The sequence below is a fragment of the Heptranchias perlo genome, chromosome 11, assembly GCF_035084215.1.
Source record: "Heptranchias perlo isolate sHepPer1 chromosome 11, sHepPer1.hap1, whole genome shotgun sequence".
Lineage (NCBI taxonomy): Eukaryota > Metazoa > Chordata > Chondrichthyes > Hexanchiformes > Hexanchidae > Heptranchias > Heptranchias perlo.
The window spans coordinates 81,129,890-81,147,090 of NC_090335.1; the positions used below are offsets into that span (position 1 = coordinate 81,129,890).

General features: G+C 48.0%; 1 protein-coding gene across 1 annotated transcript in view; it reads right to left on the reverse strand.

The window, feature by feature from the left end:
• The window catches only part of robo2 (roundabout, axon guidance receptor, homolog 2 (Drosophila)), a 627,335-nt gene that overhangs the window by 121,176 nt on the left and 488,958 nt on the right, over positions 1 to 17,201 (reverse strand). The window contains exons 14-15 of the mRNA XM_067993421.1: positions 13,297 to 13,418; positions 9,697 to 9,928 (exon numbers count right to left, since the gene is read on the reverse strand). Of these exons, the coding sequence (XP_067849522.1) occupies positions 9,697 to 9,928; positions 13,297 to 13,418 (354 nt within the window). The remainder of the gene's footprint in view (positions 1 to 9,696; positions 9,929 to 13,296; positions 13,419 to 17,201) is intronic.

The following is a 17,201-nucleotide window of genomic DNA, read 5'->3' on the forward strand; positions in this document are numbered from 1 at the left end:
AATAAATCTCTTCTCACCCTCTCTAAGGCCTTGACATCCTTCCTAAAGTATGGTGCCCAGAATTTGACACAATACCCTACATGAGGCCTAACCAGTGTTTTATAAAGGTTTAGCATAGCTTCTTTGCTTTTGTACTCTGTGCCTCTATTAATAAAGCCCAGGATCCTATATGCTTTTTTAACAGCCTTATCAATTGTCCTGCCACCTTCAAAGATTTGTGTATGTGCACCCCCAGGTCTCTCTGTTCCTGCACCCCCTTTAAAATTGTACCATTTAGTTTATATTGCCTCTCCTCATTCTTCCGACACAAAATGTATCACTTCACACTTCTCTGCGTTAAATTTCATCTGCCATGTGTCTGCCCATTTCACCAGTCTGTCTCTGTCCTCCTGAAGTCTGTTACTGTCCTCCTCACTGTTTACTACATTTCCAAGTTTCGTATCATCTGCAAACTTTGAAATTATACCCTCTATACCCAAGTCCAGGTCATTAATATATATCAAAAAGAGCAGTGGTCCTAATACTGACCCCTGGGGAACACCACTGTATACTTCCCTCCAGTCTGAAAAACAACTGTTCATCACTACTCTCTGCTTTCTGTCCCCGAGCCAATTTTATATCCATGCTGCCACTGTCCCTTTAATCCCATGGACTTTAATTTTGCTAACAAGTCTATTATGTGGTACTTTATCAAATGCCCTTTGAAAGTCCATATACACAACATCAATTGCACTACCCTCATCAACCCTCTCCATTACTTCATCAAAGAACTCAATCAAATTAGTCAAATATGATTTTCCTTTAACAAATCCGTGCTGACTTTCATTTATTCACCCAGACTTTTCCACGAGCCAATTAATTTTGTTCCGGATTATTGTCTCTAGAAGTTTCCCCACCACCAACATTAGGCTGACCGGCCTGTAATTACTGGGTTTATCCCTCTCCCCTATTTTGAACAGGGGTGTAATATTTCCAATCCTCCAGTCCTCCGGCACTGTCCCCATATCTAAGGAGGATTGGAAGATTGTGGCCAGAGCCTCCGCAATTTCCACCCTTACTTCCCTCAGTGACCCAGGATATATCCCATCTGGACCGGGTGACATTTCTATTTTGAGTGCTGCCAATCTTTTAAGTACCTCCTCTTTATCTATTTTTATCCTCTCCAATATCACGTCCTCCTTTCCTGCTACAATGGCAGCATCCTCTTCTCTAGTGAAGACCGATGTGAAATATTCATTTAGTTCCTCACCCATGCCCTCTGCCTCCACAAGAAGATCTCCTTTTTTGTCCCTAATCGGTCCCACCCTTCCTTTAACTACCATTTTACTATTTATAAGTTTATAAAAGACTTTTGGGTTCCCTTTTATGTTAGCTGCAAATCTATTCTCATTCTCTTTCTTTGCCCCTCTTACTCCCTTTTTTGGATCTCCTCTGTACTTTCTCTGTATTCAGCCTGGTTCTCTATTATGAACCTTACATTCGTCATAAGCCTCCTTTTTCTGTTTCATTTTAATCTCTATATCTTTAGTTATCCAGGGAGCTCTATCTTTGGATGCCCTTCCTTTCCTTCCGTCTCATAGAGATGTGTCTACTCTGTACCCGAACTAACTCCTCCTTGAAGGCCTCCCATTGTTCAATTACAGTTTTGCCGACCAATTTTTGATTCCAATCCACTTGGGCAAGGTCCCTTTTTAACTCACTGAAATTAGCCCTCCTCCAGTTAAGTATTTTCACATTTGACTGTTCCTTGTCCTTTTCCATAACTATGCTAAACCTAATGATATTATGATCACTGTTCCCCAAATGCTCCCCCACTGAAACATGCTCCACCTACAAACCCCACTTCATTCCCCAGAACTAGATCCAGCACTGTTTCCTTCCTGGTTGGACTGGAAACACACTGTTTCAGAAAGTTCTCATGAACACATTTGAGGAATTCCTCTCCCTTTTTGCCCTTTACATGGTTACATTTTTTTTATTCGTTCATGGGATGTGGGCGTCGCTGGCGAGGCCGGCATTTATTGCCCATCCCTAATTGCCCTTGAACCGTTGCAGTCTGTGTGGTGAAGGTTCTCCCACAGTGCTGTTGGGAAGGGAGTTCCAGGATTTAAGGGGAAGCTAGATAAGCACACAAACAGAAAAGGAATAAAACGATATGCTGATATGGTGAGATGAGATAGAGAGGGAGGAGGCTCGCGAGGAGTATAAACACCGGCATAGACCTATTGGGCCGAATGGCCTGTTTCTGTGCAGTAAATTCTGTTCTATGTAATTCCATGTAATACTCAGATAAGCTCAAGGACATTGGTCTATTTACTTTAGACAAGCGTAGACTTAGAGGCGGCCTGATAAAGGTCTATAAAATAATTAAAGGGCTGGATAGCGAGCCTAGCGAGAGATTATTCAGTTTATCAGATTGGAGAGGATGTGAGTTTAAACTATGGAGAGTGGGAATAGTCTGGGTGTTGGCAGTTCCTCTTTCCCAGAGAGCAGTGAGTCTCTGGAATGTGTTACCGGCTGGTGTGGTGGGTGCCGACTCTCTGCCTTCAAGAGGGAGCTGGACCAGTTCCTGACTGGGGCAGAGATCACATCATATAGAAGGTCAGTGTCTTTATAGATAACACTCGGTCCGTGTGATCTCCTGGACTGGTTTCACTCACCTGAGGGGGAAGGAGAGGAATTTTACAGAGTATTTTTTCACTTATTGGCCCTGGGTTTTTTTCTCTGTTTTTTTTTGCCTCTCCCAGGAGATTCCATGACTGTGCAGAGGGGAGGTGGGGGTGGTGGAGGGAGGGGGGAAATGTTTCGTCAGGATGCTCCAGTCGCCATGACGTGGGGCAGGTTTGACGGACCATTGTGACTTGCCACAAGTTACTGGCCAATTTGCGCAGCTCCGCCATTCGCTTCACGAAAACGGCATCTCATCCTCAACCTCCCCGTGAGTTTCATAAAGTTGCTGCATTTGTATATTAATTGCCCATTAAACTCGCTGCAGAAAGTTAAGTCGAGTAATTGACCTGCACCTAAAGTGCTGTAGACTGCAGGGCTACGGACCGGGTGCTGGAAGGTGGGATCAGAATGGGCTCCTGGTTGTTCTTCGAGCCGGCGCGGACACGATGGGCCGAATGGCCCCCTTCTGTGCTGTATCTTTTCTATGGTTCTATGGTTCTAACAGCGTAAGTACCCTTTTAACGACTTGATAATTGTTCATGACTCCCAATCAACTTCTCTTGTCCAGAAAATGAACATTAAAAGTGTAGAGTCTTATTCCTTCAGGTAGTGGATTGTTGGAGATTTTAAAAATGTCAATTTTTTAAAAAATTCTTACTTTTCCTTTCTGTCTCTTTTCTTTCTCTCTTAACAGAACCTTTCTTTCCCTCTCTTTATTTTGCTTTCTGGACCTGATTTGACTCTAATTCACCCGATTTCTTCTCCGTTCTTCCTCTCTTTCTTTCTCAATCCTTAAATTTCAGTGGTGAAGAAGATAGACTGTTGGTCCCGTCGTTCACCAAGGTCCCAGAGGCCACTTTCCCTCGCTGTGCTGTTATCAGCTCGCACTTCCAGCAATTTAAAGGGCAAATATTTTTGAGCTGAAGGCTACAGGAACTAGTCTAACTAAAAGAGCATGCATACCAGCAAATTCTGGGCCATTAAATGTCTTTCCTTGTGAGAAGCTGAGGCTGCTATCGGTGATGAGGCTGGACGTGGCTGAGGAGCCGCAATCTTTCCTGTACAGTCAGTTCCTTACTACAGCCGAGTATTTAACCCTGCATTCTTTGACTTTTTTGAGGAGGTAACAAGGAGGGTCGATGAGGGTAGCGCGTTTGATGTAATGTACATGGATTTTAGCAAAGCTTTTAACAAGGTCCCACATGACAAGACTGGTCAAAAAGGTAAAAGCCCATGGGATCAAAGGGAAAGTGGCAAGTTGGATCCAAAATTGGTTCAGTGGCAGGAAGCAAAGGGTAATGGTTGACGGGTGTTTTTGTGACTGGAAGGCTGTTTCCAGTGGGGTTCCGCAGGGCTCAGTACAAGATCCCTTGCTTTTTGTGGTATATATTAATGATTTGGACTTAAATGTAGGGGGCATGATCAAGAAGTTTGCAGATGGCCATGTGGCTGATAGTGAGGAGGAAAGCTGTAGACTGCAGGAAGATATCAATGGACTGGTCAGATGGGCAGAAAAGTGGCAAATGGAATTCAATCCAGAGAAGTGTGAGGTAATGCATTTGGGGAGGGTAAACAAGGCAAGGGAATACACAATAAATGGGAGGATACTGAGAGGTGCAGAGGAAGTGAGGGACCTTGGAGTGCACGTCCACAGATCCCTGGAGGTAGCAGGACAGGTAGATAAGGTGATTAAAAAGGCATACGGGATACTTTCCTTTATTAGCCGAGGCATAGGATATAAGAACAGGGAGGTTATGCTGGAACTGTATAAAACATTGGTTAGGCCACAGCTTGAGTTCTGCGTACGGTTCTGGTCACCACATTACAGGAAGGATGTGATTGCACTAGAGAGGGTGCAGAGGAGATTTATGAGGATGTTGCCAGGACTGGAGAATTTTAGCTATGAGGAAAGATTGGATAGGCTGGGGTTGTTTTCTTTGGAACAAAGGAGGCTGAGGGGAGATTTAATTGAGGTGTATAAAATTATGACGGGACTAGATAGAGTGGATAGGGAGGACCTATTTCCCTTAGCAGAGGGGTCAGTGACCAGGGGGGCATAGATTTAAAGTAATTGGTAGAAGGATTAGAGGGGAGTTGAGGAGAAATGTTTTCACCCAGAGGGTGGTGGGGGTCTGGAACTCACTGCCTGAGAGGGTGGGAGAGGCAGAAACCCTCAACTCATTTAAAAAGTACTGGGATGTGCACCTGAAGTGCCGTAACCCACAGGGCTACAGACCAAGTGCTGGAAAGTGGGATTAAGCTGGATAGTTCTTTTTCAGCCGGCACAGACACGATGGACCGAATCACCTCCTTCTGTGCCGTAACTTTCTATGATTCTATTCTACTGAGTACTGAGAGCTGAGAGGCTCAGTGCAGGGTTTTTGCAAAGCTTCTGTGTGTTCCAATATACAGAGACTCTATAAATACATCCTCAGAATGATTGATGATGCATTTCTGCACAGTGGGACCTGCACTCTCACACATTCAGTCACAAGAAAGTTTTTGCTTATTTTTTTAAATGTCAGCCTTGTGCTTGTCAAGGTGAGGGATGTTTTTGCTGTGCAATGGAACTCATTCCATTACAGCCACACAGTGTCAGAACCAAACACTCCCAGGGCAGGTACAGGGTTAGATACAGAGTAAAGCTCCCTCTACACTGTCCCATCAAACACTCCCAGGGCAGGTACAGGGTTAGATACAGAGTAAAGCTCCCTCTACACTGTCCCATCAAACACTCCCAGGGCAGGTACAGCATGGGTTAGATACAGAGTAAAGCTCCCTCTACACTGCCCATCAAACACTCCCAGGGCAGGTACAGCACGGGTTAGATACAGAGTAAAGCTCCCTCTACACTGTCCCAGCTAGTTCTGGAGCACAAGTCTTCTGCGGCGAGTGACTCACCTCCTGACTCCCCAAAGCCTTTCCACCATCTACAAGGCACAAGCCAGGAGTGTGATGGAATACTCTCCACTTGCCTGGATGAGTGCAGCTCCAACAACACTCAAGAAGCTCGACACCATCCAAGATAAAGCAGCCCGCTTGATTGGCACCCCATCCACCACCCTAAACATTCACTCCCTTCACCACCGGCGCACTGTGGCTGCAGTGTGCACCATCCACAGGATGCACTGCAGCAACTCGCCAAGGCTTCTTCGACAGCACCTCCCAAACCCGCGACCTCTACCACCTAGAAGGACAAGGGCAGCAGGCGCATGGGAACAACACCACCTGCACGTTCCCCTCCAAGTCACACACCATCCCGACTTGGAAATATATCGCCGTTCCTTCATTGTCGCTGGGTCAAAATCCTGGAACTCCCTTCCTAACAGCACTGTGGGAGAACCGTCACCACACGGACTGCAGCGGTTCAAGAAGGCGGCTCACCACCACCTTCTCGAGGGCAATTAGGGATGGGCAATAAATGCCGGCCTTGCCAGCGACGCCCACATCCCGTGAACGAATAAAAAAAAAACACTCCTGGGGCAGGTACAGCACGGGGTAGACACTTAACTGCCCTCTGAAGTGGCCTAGCGAACCTTTCAGTTGTAAAGGACAACTAGGAATGGGCAATAAATGCTGACCTCTCCAGTGACGCCCACATCCTGAGAATGAATAAAAAAAGATGAGGAGAGTCCCAGTTTGAAGCTCTGGCAGTTGCTGAGCAGGTTAACCCTCAGCCGATGTGTCGATAAGAGTAATAGAATTGGCCTCAGCACCCCTGGGCTAAGGAGGCAAAGGTCAAACAGGGTTCACCGCCCCCCAATCATTGAAGCCCGCTGGAAAGTTCGTGAGCGTGGGCATCAGGTGAGGAGAGGATGAGCTCAGCTGTGAGGCCCGCATCAGTTGACCATCCGGCCAACACTCAGAGTGGCCAGTTGGGTGAGACGCGTTCCGCCCCTGGCATGAGTCAGGGCCTGAAAAGGTGAGAAGAGGAAAGGTGATTATTAATGCGCTAATCGGCCAGCAAGTCCCGGCGATGAAGAGATACACCGTGAGCTGTGACTCTCCAGAATTTGCTGGTTGATTTACTCCGCTCCTCCGTTTGCTTCACACAAACAGCATCTCGTCCTCAACCTCCGGTTATTTTCAGGAACTTGCTGGATTTGCTCATTAATTGTCCATTAAACTGACCGCAGAAAGTTGAGTCTGGTAATTAAGAGTGTAAGTTAATGATGTGATAATTGTTGATCCAATGGCAATCAACCTCTCTGGCCCAGAAAGGGAACAATTTAAATTGTTCAATCTCATTCCTGCAGGTAGTAAATTGTTGTTAGAAATTTTAAAAATATCAAATTTTAAATTTTAAAATGTTTTTTCTCACTTTTCCTTTCTGTCTCTTTTCTCTCTCTCTTAAATCAAACTTTCTTTCCCTCCCTTTATTTCTCTTTCTGGACCTGATTTGACTCAAATTCACCCAATTTCCTTCTCTGTCTTTCCTGTTTCTTTCTCAATCCTTAATCTCATTGTTTAAGGAGACAGGCTGTTGGTCCCACAGTTCACCAAGGTCCCAGATGCCCCTTTGCCCTCTCCGTTCACCAAGGTCCCAGATGCCCCTTTGCCCTCTTCGTTCACCAAGGTCCCAGATGCCCCTTTGCCCTCTTCGTTCACCAAGGTCCCCGATGCCCCTTTGCCCTCTCCGCGCCGTTATCAGCTCGCACTTCCAGCAAGTTACGGCTCAAAGCAATTTTCAAGCTGAAGTGTGCTGATAAAAGTTTAACTAACTTTAGTTAGGGCTAGAATATAAAGGGGAGGAAGTTTTGCTCCAGCTATACAAGAATCATAGAATCACAGAATCGTTACAGCACAGAAAGAGGCCATTCAGTCCATCGAGCCTGTGCCGGCTCTTTGTAAGAGCAATCCAGTTAGTCCCAATCCCCCGCTCTTTCCCCATAGCCCTGCAAATGTTTTCTCTTCAAGTATTTATCCAATTCCTTTTTGAAAGCCATGATTGAATCTGCTTCCACCACCCTTTCAGGCAGCACATTCCAGATCATAACAACTCACCTGCTGTGTAAAAAAACTTTTCCTCATGTTGCCTTTGGTTCTTTTGCCAATCACCTTAAATCTGTGTCCTCTGGTTCTTGACCCTTCCACCAATGGGAACAGTTTCTCTCTATCTACTCTGTCCAGACCCTTCATGATTTTGAATACCTCGATCAAATCTCCTCTCAACCTTCTCTGTTCCAAGGAGAACAACCCCAGCTTCTCCAGTCTATCCACATAATTGAAGTCCCTCATCCCTGGGACCATTCAAGTAAATCTCTCCTGCACCCTCTCTAAGGCCTTCACATCCTTCCTAAGGTGCAGTGCCCAGAACTGGACACAATACTCCAGTTGTGGACGAACCTGTGTTTTATAAAGGTTCATCATGGCTTCTTTGCTTTTGTACTCTATGCCTCTATTTATAAAGCCCAGGATCCCTTATGCTTTTTTAACCGCTTTCTCAACCTGTCCTGCCATTTTCAATAATTTGTGTACATATACCCCCAGATCTCTCTGTTCCTGTACCCCTTTTAGAATTGTGCCTTTTAGTTTATATTGCCTCTCCTCGGTCTTCCTGTCAAAATGTATCACTTCGCACTTCTCTGCATTAAATTTCATCTGCCACGTGTCCGCCCATTCCACCAGCCTGTCTACGTCCTCTTGAAGTCTATCACTATCTTCCTCACTGTTTACTACCCTTCCAAGTTTTGTGTCATTTGCAAATTTTGAAATTGTGCCCTGTACACCCAAGTCCAAGTCATTAATATATATCAAGAAAAGCAGTGTCCCAGCACTGACTCTTACATCAAAAAATATAACAAAGCCCTGGATAGACCTGTGTTAGACCAGTTCGAATTGAATGCAGTTCTGGGCACCGTATCTTAGAAAGGAAATACTGGCCTTGGAAGGAGTGCAGGGCAAACTCCCCAAAATGTTACCAGGGCTCCAAGCGTTAGATTATGAGGAGAGATTACACAAACTAGGCTTCTATTCCCTGGAATATCGAAGGTTAAGGGGGTGATTTGATTGAGGTTTTTAGGATTTTGAAAGGAATTGATCGGGTAGGTAGTGAGAAACGTTTTCCTGGTGGGGGAGTCTAGGACAAGGGGACATAACCTTAAAATGAGAGCCAGGCCATTCAGGAGAGAAGTCAGGAAACACTTCTTCACACAAAGGGTGGTAGAAGTGTGGAACTCTCTCCCACAAAAAGCACTAGACGCTCAATTAATAATTCTAAATCTGAGATCGATAGATTTTTGCTAGCTGAGGGTATTAAGGGATATGGAGCCAAGACACATGGATGGAGTTAGGATACAGATCAGCCATGATCTCACTGAATGGCGGAACAGGCTCGAGGGGCTGAATGGCCTCTTCCTGTTCCTCTGTTCCTAACAGCGCGAGATGCCTCACTCCAGTAAGATCGAGCCTGATATCGTTGGCAGAAAACATCAGCGGTTCCACCGAAAGGGTAATTACAGTCACTGCTCACAACCCCCCCTCCTCCATTCACTGCTCACAACCCCCCTCCTCCATTCACTGCTCACAACCCCCCTCCTCCATTCACTGCTCACAACCCCCCTCCTCCACTCACTGCTCACAACCCCCCCTCCTCCATTCACTGCTCACAACCCCCCTCCTCCACTCACTGCTCACAACCCCCCCTCCTCCATTCACTGCTCACAACCCCCCTCCTCCATTCACTGCTCACAACCCCCCTCCTCCATTCACTGCTCACAACCCCCCTCCTCCATTCACTGCTCACAACCCCCCTCCTCCACTCACTGCTCACAACCCCCCTCCTCCATTCACTGCTCACAACCCCCCTCCTCCATTCACTGCTCACAACCCCCCCTTCCTCCATTCACTGCTCACAACCCCCCTCCTCCATTCACTGCTCACAACCCCCCTCCTCCATTCACTGCTCACAACCCCCCTCCTCCACTCACTGCTCACAACCCCCCTCCTCCATTCACTGCTCACAACCCCCCTCCTCCATTCACTGCTCACAACCCCCCCTTCCTCCATTCACTGCTCACAACCCACCTTCTTCATTCGTGCGGGCGGTCTTCGATTCGCTGTCTATCCCCTGAAACTCGTTGAAATACGGCCGTACTTTCATCTCGTAGTTGATGCCCTTCTTCAGACTGGTCAGCACTGCGTTCCGCTCTGTCGGCACTTTTACCTCCATCACCTGCCAGGACGAAGGGGTCGGGAGGCCGGAGATTTGGCGGAACATCACTCGATAGCCCTGGATGAACTGCGACTGGTGGTCCACCTGTACGGAAACCAAGAGATATGGTGGGCTAGTTTCTGTAACCCTGAAACATTGGGTTCCATTTGCGTATTTGTCCATCACCTCCAAATGCACAGTGATGCATTTTGGTAGGAAGAATGTGGAGAGGCAATATAAACTAAATGGTCCAATTTTAAAGGGGGATCAGGAACAGAGAGACCTGGGGTGTATGTACACAAATTCTTGAAGGAGGCAGGGCAAATTGATAAGGCTGTTAAAAAAGCATATAAGATCCTTGGCTTTATAAATAGAAGCATAGAGTACAAAAGCAAGGAAGTTATAGTAAACCTGTATAAATCACTGGTTAGGCCTCAGCTGGAGAATTGTGTCCAATTCTGGGCACCACACTTTAGGAAACATAGAGTCATGGAATCATCGAAAGTTACAGCACAGAAGGCGGCCTTTCAGCCCATTGTGTTCGTGCCGGCCAAAAAAGAGTTAACCAGCTCAATCCCACTTTCCAACATACGAACAAATGAATTAAGAGCAGGAGTAGGCCATTCGGCCCCTCGAGCCTGCTCTGCCATTTGATAAGCTCATGGCTGATCTGATTGTGACCTCAACCCTTCTTTCCAATCTACCTACTATAACCTTTGACTCCCTTGTTAATCAGGAATCTATCTAACTCAGCCTTAAAAATATTCAATGACCCTGCCTCCACCGCTCTCTGGGGAAGGGAGTTCCACAGACTCACAACCCTCTGAGAGAAAAAATTCTCCTCATCTCCGTGTTAAATGGGAGACCCCTTATTTCTAAACTGTGGCCTGTAGTCCTAGTTTCTCCCACAAGGCGAAACATCCTCTCAGCATAGAAACATAGACAATAGGAGCAGGAGTAGGCCATTCGGCCCTTCCAGCCTGCTCCGCCATTCAATATGATCATGGCTGATCCTCTATCTCAATACTTTATTCCCACTCTCTCCCCATACCCTTTGATGCCTTTTGTGTCTAGAAATCTATCTAGCTCCTTCTTAAATATATTCAGTGACTTGGCCTCCACAGCCTTCTGTGGTAGATAATTCCACAGGTTCACCACCCTCTGAGTGAAGAAATTTCTCCTCATCTCAGTTCTAAATATCCTACCCCGTATCCTGAGACTGTGACCCCTCATTCTGGACCCCCCAGCCAGGGGAAACATCCTCCCTGCAATCAGTCTGTCTAGCCCTGTCAGAATTTTATATGTTTCAATGAGATCCCCTCTCATTCTTCTAAACTCAAGTGAATACAGGCCGAGTCGACCCAATCTCTCCTCATATGACAATCCCACCATCCCAGGGATCAGTCTGGTGAACCTTCGCTGCGCTCCCTCTATGGCAAGTATATCCTTTCTTAGGTAAGGGGACCAAAACTGCACACAATACTCCTGGTGTGGGGGGGCGCGAGGCTAATTGGATAGCTCTTTCAAAGAGCTGTCACCGGCACGATGGGCCGAAGGTATCATTCTATGATTATAATTCCAGCTAAGAGTAGATTGGGCCCAAACTACACCAGTTCCAAGTCAAAGACGGTGTGATCTCATTTTAACTTAAATCACCAGAAATTGGAAGCTCTGAAAATCATAGAATCTGACAGCATGAACGAGGCCATTCAGTCCATCGTGCCGATGCTGGCTCTGTGAAAGAGCTGTCCATTTCGTCCCACTCCCCCCTGCTCTTTCCCCACAGCCCTGCAAATTTTTCCCCTTCAAGTATTTGTCTGATTCCCTTTTGAAAGTTATTATTGAATCTGCTTCCACCGCCCTTTCAGGCAGCGCATTCCAGATCAGAACAACTCGCTGCGTAAAAAAAATTCTTCTCATCTTCCCTCTGGCTCTTTTGCCAATTATCTTAAATCTGTGTCCTCTGGTTACTGACCCTCCTGCCACTGGAAACAGTTTCTCCTTATTTACTCTATCTAAACCCTTCATGATTTTGAACACCTCTATCAAATCTCCCCTTAACCTTCTCTGCTCTGAGGAGAACAACCCCAGCTTCTCCAGTCTCTCCACACAACTGAAGTCCCTCATCCCCAGTACCGTACTAGTCTGGCATCCTGTGCTCAGCGTCCCGTTCTCCGATCCACACTCCTTTCAAGGGAAGCCCTAGACCAGAAGCTTGCACGATCTCCTACTCATACAGTGTCTGCATCGGGCGCTCCCAGATCAGGTACAGTGCGGTTTAAAGCTCTGTTTGCACTGTCACATCAAGCATTCCTGCAATCTGAATCTCCAGGGAGCAGGATCTTAGAGGGAGAACCGATTTCATCCAATGTAATGAGATCCATCAACTTCTCTTGTAGCTTGTGCTTCACATCAATCTGATGGAAGTGGGGCAAGGAAGACCTGCCTTTGCTCCTCTCCCCAAACACAAACACGCTCTGTCCCTTTCATCAATACTACAATGGTTGGCACTCCTTTTTACTTTCCTCTCTTGTTCCTCCTGATGCCAAATACACCGTACTCCGTGTTCCCTCACTGGGTTGACGTGAAGACTCATCGCGCTCCTCCCCTAAAGGTAGAACTTGCACTTACAGCATGTCTCACAACCTCGGGACGTTCCAGCACTTCACAACCAATGAAGTGTAGTCACTATCACAATGCAAGGAAACGTGACAGATAATTTGCGCACAGCAAAGTCCCACAAACAGCAATGTGATAATGACCAGCTCATCTGTTTTGGTGGTGTTATTTGATAGAAAGAAAGACTTGCATTTCTATAGCATCTTTCACGACCTCAGGGCGTCCCAAAGCTCTTTACAGCCAATCAAGTACTTTAGAAGTGTTGCCACTGTTAATGTAGGAAACACGGCAGCTAATTTGTGCACAGAAAGATCCCACAAACAGGAATTTGATAATCATAGAATCATAACAGCACAAAAGGAGGCCATTCGGCCCATCCCTGCAACGAGCCACCCAGTCTAATCCCACTTTCCCGCATTTGGTCTGTAGCTCTGCAGGTCATGGCTCTACAGGTGCACCAAATAATGACCAGGATAATGACCAGATAATCTGTGTTTTTGATGATGTTTGTTGAGGGATAAGCATTGGCCCAGGAAAACAGGGAGAACTCCCCAGCTCTTCATTGGATAGTGGCCACGGGATCTTTTACGTCCACCTGAGAGGGCAGACGGGGCCTTGATTTAATGTCTCATCCGAGAGACGGCACCTCTGACAGTGCAGCACTGGGAGTGTCGACCTGGATGATGGGCTCGAGTCTCTGGAGTGGGGACTTGAACCCTCGACCTCTGACTCAGAGCGACAGTGCGGCCCACGGAGCCGCGGCTGACACCGATTGGAATAATATTGGCCAGTGAGAGTACGGGGCGGGTCTTGCTGCCGCACAGTGTTGTTAATGAGAGGAGCAGATCACTCACTGTCCATGTGACTTGTATACTGGACGGCGTGAGTACCAGCGGGTTGTGTAGGCGTACGATGACTTCACCAAGTTCCTTCTGTACCTGCCTGTGATCCACCCCTTGTGCTGGGGGACTGATATCTGTGAAAAACAGTAAGAAACAAAGAAGATTTCAGACAACTCGCTGGCAAACAGTGGCACCTCTTTTCAGCACCCGCCAAAGGAATCTGACCCCAATCCGCCCTTCACTCTCATCTATCGTTAATAACCTCGCAACAGCTTTGTTCGAGGGTCGAGTAGGCAAAGACACGACTCAGTCCCGCAATAAGCCATGTGGACAACAACTTCCCTGATTGTCATTCACCACCGAGGCTGATCACGGCCGAGGTAGAAGTTCAGGATCTTTACTCTGTATCTAACCCGTGCTGTACCTGCCCTGGGAGTGTTTGATGGGGCAGTGTAGAGGGAGCTTTACTCTATCTAACCCGTGCTGTACCTGCCCTGGGAGTGTTTGATGGGACAGTGTAGAGGGAGCTTTACTCTATCTAACCCGTGCTGTACCTGCCCTGGGAGTGTTTGATGGGACAGTGTAGAGGGAGCTTTACTCTGTATCTACCCGTGCTGTACCTGCCCTGGGAGTGTTTGATGGGACAGTGTGGAGGGAGCTTTACTCTGTATCTAACCCGTGCTGTACCTGCCCTGGGAGTGTTTGATGGGACAGTGTAGAGGGAGCTTTACTCTGTATCTAACCCGTGCTGTACCTGCCCTGGGAGTGTTTGATGGGACAGTGTAGAGGGAGCTTTACTCTGTATCTAACCCGTGCTGTACCTGCCCTGGGAGTGTTTGATGGGACAGTGTAGAGGGAGCTTTACTCTGTATCTAACCCGTGCTGTACCTGCCCTGGGAGTGTTTGATGGGACAGTGTAGAGGGAGCTTTACTCTGTATCTAACCCTGTACCTGCCCTGGGAGTGTTTGATGGGACAGTGTAGAGGGAGCTTTACTCTGTATCTAACCCTGTACCTGCCCTGGGAGTGTTTGATGATGACATCCCTCAACTCACGTTAAAAAAAAGTACATTTCTTTTGTTTTTTTTCTCACTCAGCAAGTCATTAAAACAAACATTCCTCAAAGACGGACTATGGCCCTGATCTGTGTTTTAAACTTCCCACTACCTAGCGGTCGAACAGATTCAGGAAATGAAAGTCTCCCTTGATATGAAGCTAAATGCAATGTACATCGTGGGAAGGAGCGTCAATGATAATAAACAGAGCCGCTGTCAAATAACACTCAGATTCCAACACTGACGCAACCCGAGGTGTTCGTTAAAGCTTTATCTAATGTATTGCTGCTGGTGTCTGGGACCAAGTCTGGTCTCTCATTTCTGCCCCTGCCCTCTCATACTGATCAGCACCGGATTCTGACCCAGGCTGCATGAAGGTGACCTTGATCACTGCGGGGCGGTGGGTGGGTGGGGGTGGTCTACATGAATGTGACCTTGATCACTGCGGGGCGGTGGGTGGGTGGGGGTGGTCTACATGAATGTGACCTTGATCACTGCGGGGCGGTGGGTGGGTGGGGGTGGTCTACATGAATGTGACCTTGATCACTGCGGGGCGGTGGGTGGGTGGGGGGGGGTCTACATGAAGGTGACCCCGGGGGTACTTCTCCTCGCAACTCCCCCCCTTCCCCCACTTCTGGTCAATGTCTGATCGGTGACCCCTCGTCTGCAACCTCTTTGTCTCCATTTTCGTGTCAGCCGTGTCTCAGTTGGTCGCACTCTTATCTCTGACTTGATAGGTCACGGGTTCAAGTCCCCACTCCAGCGACTTGAGCACAAAATCCATGCTGACCCTCCCAGTGCAGTACTGAGGGAGCGCTGCACTGTCGGAGGGTCAGTACTGAGGGAGCGCTGCACTGTCGGAGGGTCAGTACTGAGGGAGCGCTGCACTGTCGGAGGGTCAGTACTGAGGGAGCGCTGCACTGTCGGAGGGTCAGTACTGAGGGAGCGCTGCACTGTCGGAGGGTCAGTACTGAGGGAGTGCTGCACTGTCGGAGGGTCAGTACTGAGGGAGCGTTGCACTGTCGGAGGGTCAGTACTGAGGGAGTGCTGCACTGTCGGAGGGTCAGTACTGAGGGAGTGCTGCACTGTCGGAGGGTCAGTACTGAGGGAGCGCTGCACTGTCGGAGGGTCAGTACTGAGGGAGTGCTGCACTGTCGGAGGGTCAGTACTGAGGGAGCGTTGCACTGTCGGAGGGTCAGTACTGAGGGAGTGCTGCACTGTCGGAGGGTCAGTACTGAGGGAGTGCTGCACTGTCGGAGGGTCAGTACTGAGGGAGTGCTGCACTGTCGGAGGGTCAGTACTGAGGGAGCGCTGCACTGTCGGAGGGTCAGTACTGAGGGAGCGCTGCACTGTCGGAGGGGCAGTACTGAGGGAGTGCTGCACTGTCGGAGGGTCAGTACTGAGGGAGCGCTGCACTGTCGGAGGGGCAGTACTGAGGGAGTGCTGCACTGTCGGAGGGGCAGTACTGAGGGAGTGCTGCACTGTCGGAGGGGCAGTACTGAGGGAGCGCTGCACTGTCGGAGGGTCAGTACTGAGGGAGCGCTGCACTGTCGGAGGGTCAGTACTGAGGGAGCGCTGCACTGTCGGAGGGTCAGTACTGAGGGAGCGCTGCACTGTCGGAGGGTCAGTACTGAGGGAGCGCTGCACTGTCGGAGGGTCAGTACTGAGGGAGCGCTGCACTGTCGGAGGGTCAGTACTGAGGGAGTGCTGCACTGTCGGAGGTGCCGTCTTTCGAATGAGACGTTAAACCGAGACCCCGTCTGGCCCTCTCGGGTGGATGTAAAAGATCCCATGGCCATTATTTTGTAGAAGAGCAGGGGAGTTCTCCCTGATGTCCTGGCCAATATTCATCCATTAACCAACCCCTAAACACAGATTATCCGTCCATTATCACATTGCTGTTGGTGGGATCTTGCTGCGTTTCCTGATTTACAGCAGTGACTACACTTGAAAAGTACTTCATTGGCTGTAAAGCACTTTGGGACGTCCTGAGGTTGTGAAAGGCGCTATATAAATGCAAGTTCTTTCTTTCTTTCTCTGCATCCTCACTGTGTTGGAATCAAGACCATCTCCCACTCTGACTCACTCTCTCCCGAGGCCTCGAAACTGTGGAACTCCTCATCACCCTCAGTCTTTCCCTCCTGCCTGGAATCTTCCAAAAACCCAAGCTTGGCGCCAACTGACAACGACCTGCTGATTTACCGAATTTTCTCGCCTACTCCTTCGAGCTTCGATGGTGTCCTGCTCTAAGGCCCTGGGACCCTTCCCAGGCTTCTCATCAAAAGAAGAGTGACTCAGATTCTGATTTGCCCAAGTCTCTGTGGGATTGTGTCTGCTCTAAACTTGGTCAACATCACTTGTGTGAGGACGATTGGCTTGGCATAGCCTGTTAGCGTGTGACAGAGCGCACATCATAATTAAAGGGAAGTTGCTGCCTTTTGGGTGTCGATGGGGCAACTGATTGTTTTTTTTTTGCCAAAGCATTGAATAGACTACAAGCAGCACCTTAATCAGCCAGAAAACATCACTCAGAATTTAAACACAAGTGGAATTTTCTTTGTTTAGGTTTTACACTTTATCATAAAATCACAGAATGCTACAGCACAGAAGGAGGCCATTCGGCCCATCGTGCCTGTGCTGGCTCTTTGTAAGAGCTAACCAATTAGTCCCACTCCCCTACTCTTTTCCCATATCCCTGCAAATTTTTCGCCTTCAAGTATTTATTCAATTCCCTTTTGAAAGTTATTATTGAATCTGCTTCCACCGCCCTTTCAGGCAGCTCATTCCAGATCAGAACAACTCGCTGCGTAAAAAAATGTTTCCTCATCTCCCCCCTGGCTCTTTTGCCGTGCTTCTTGAAGTA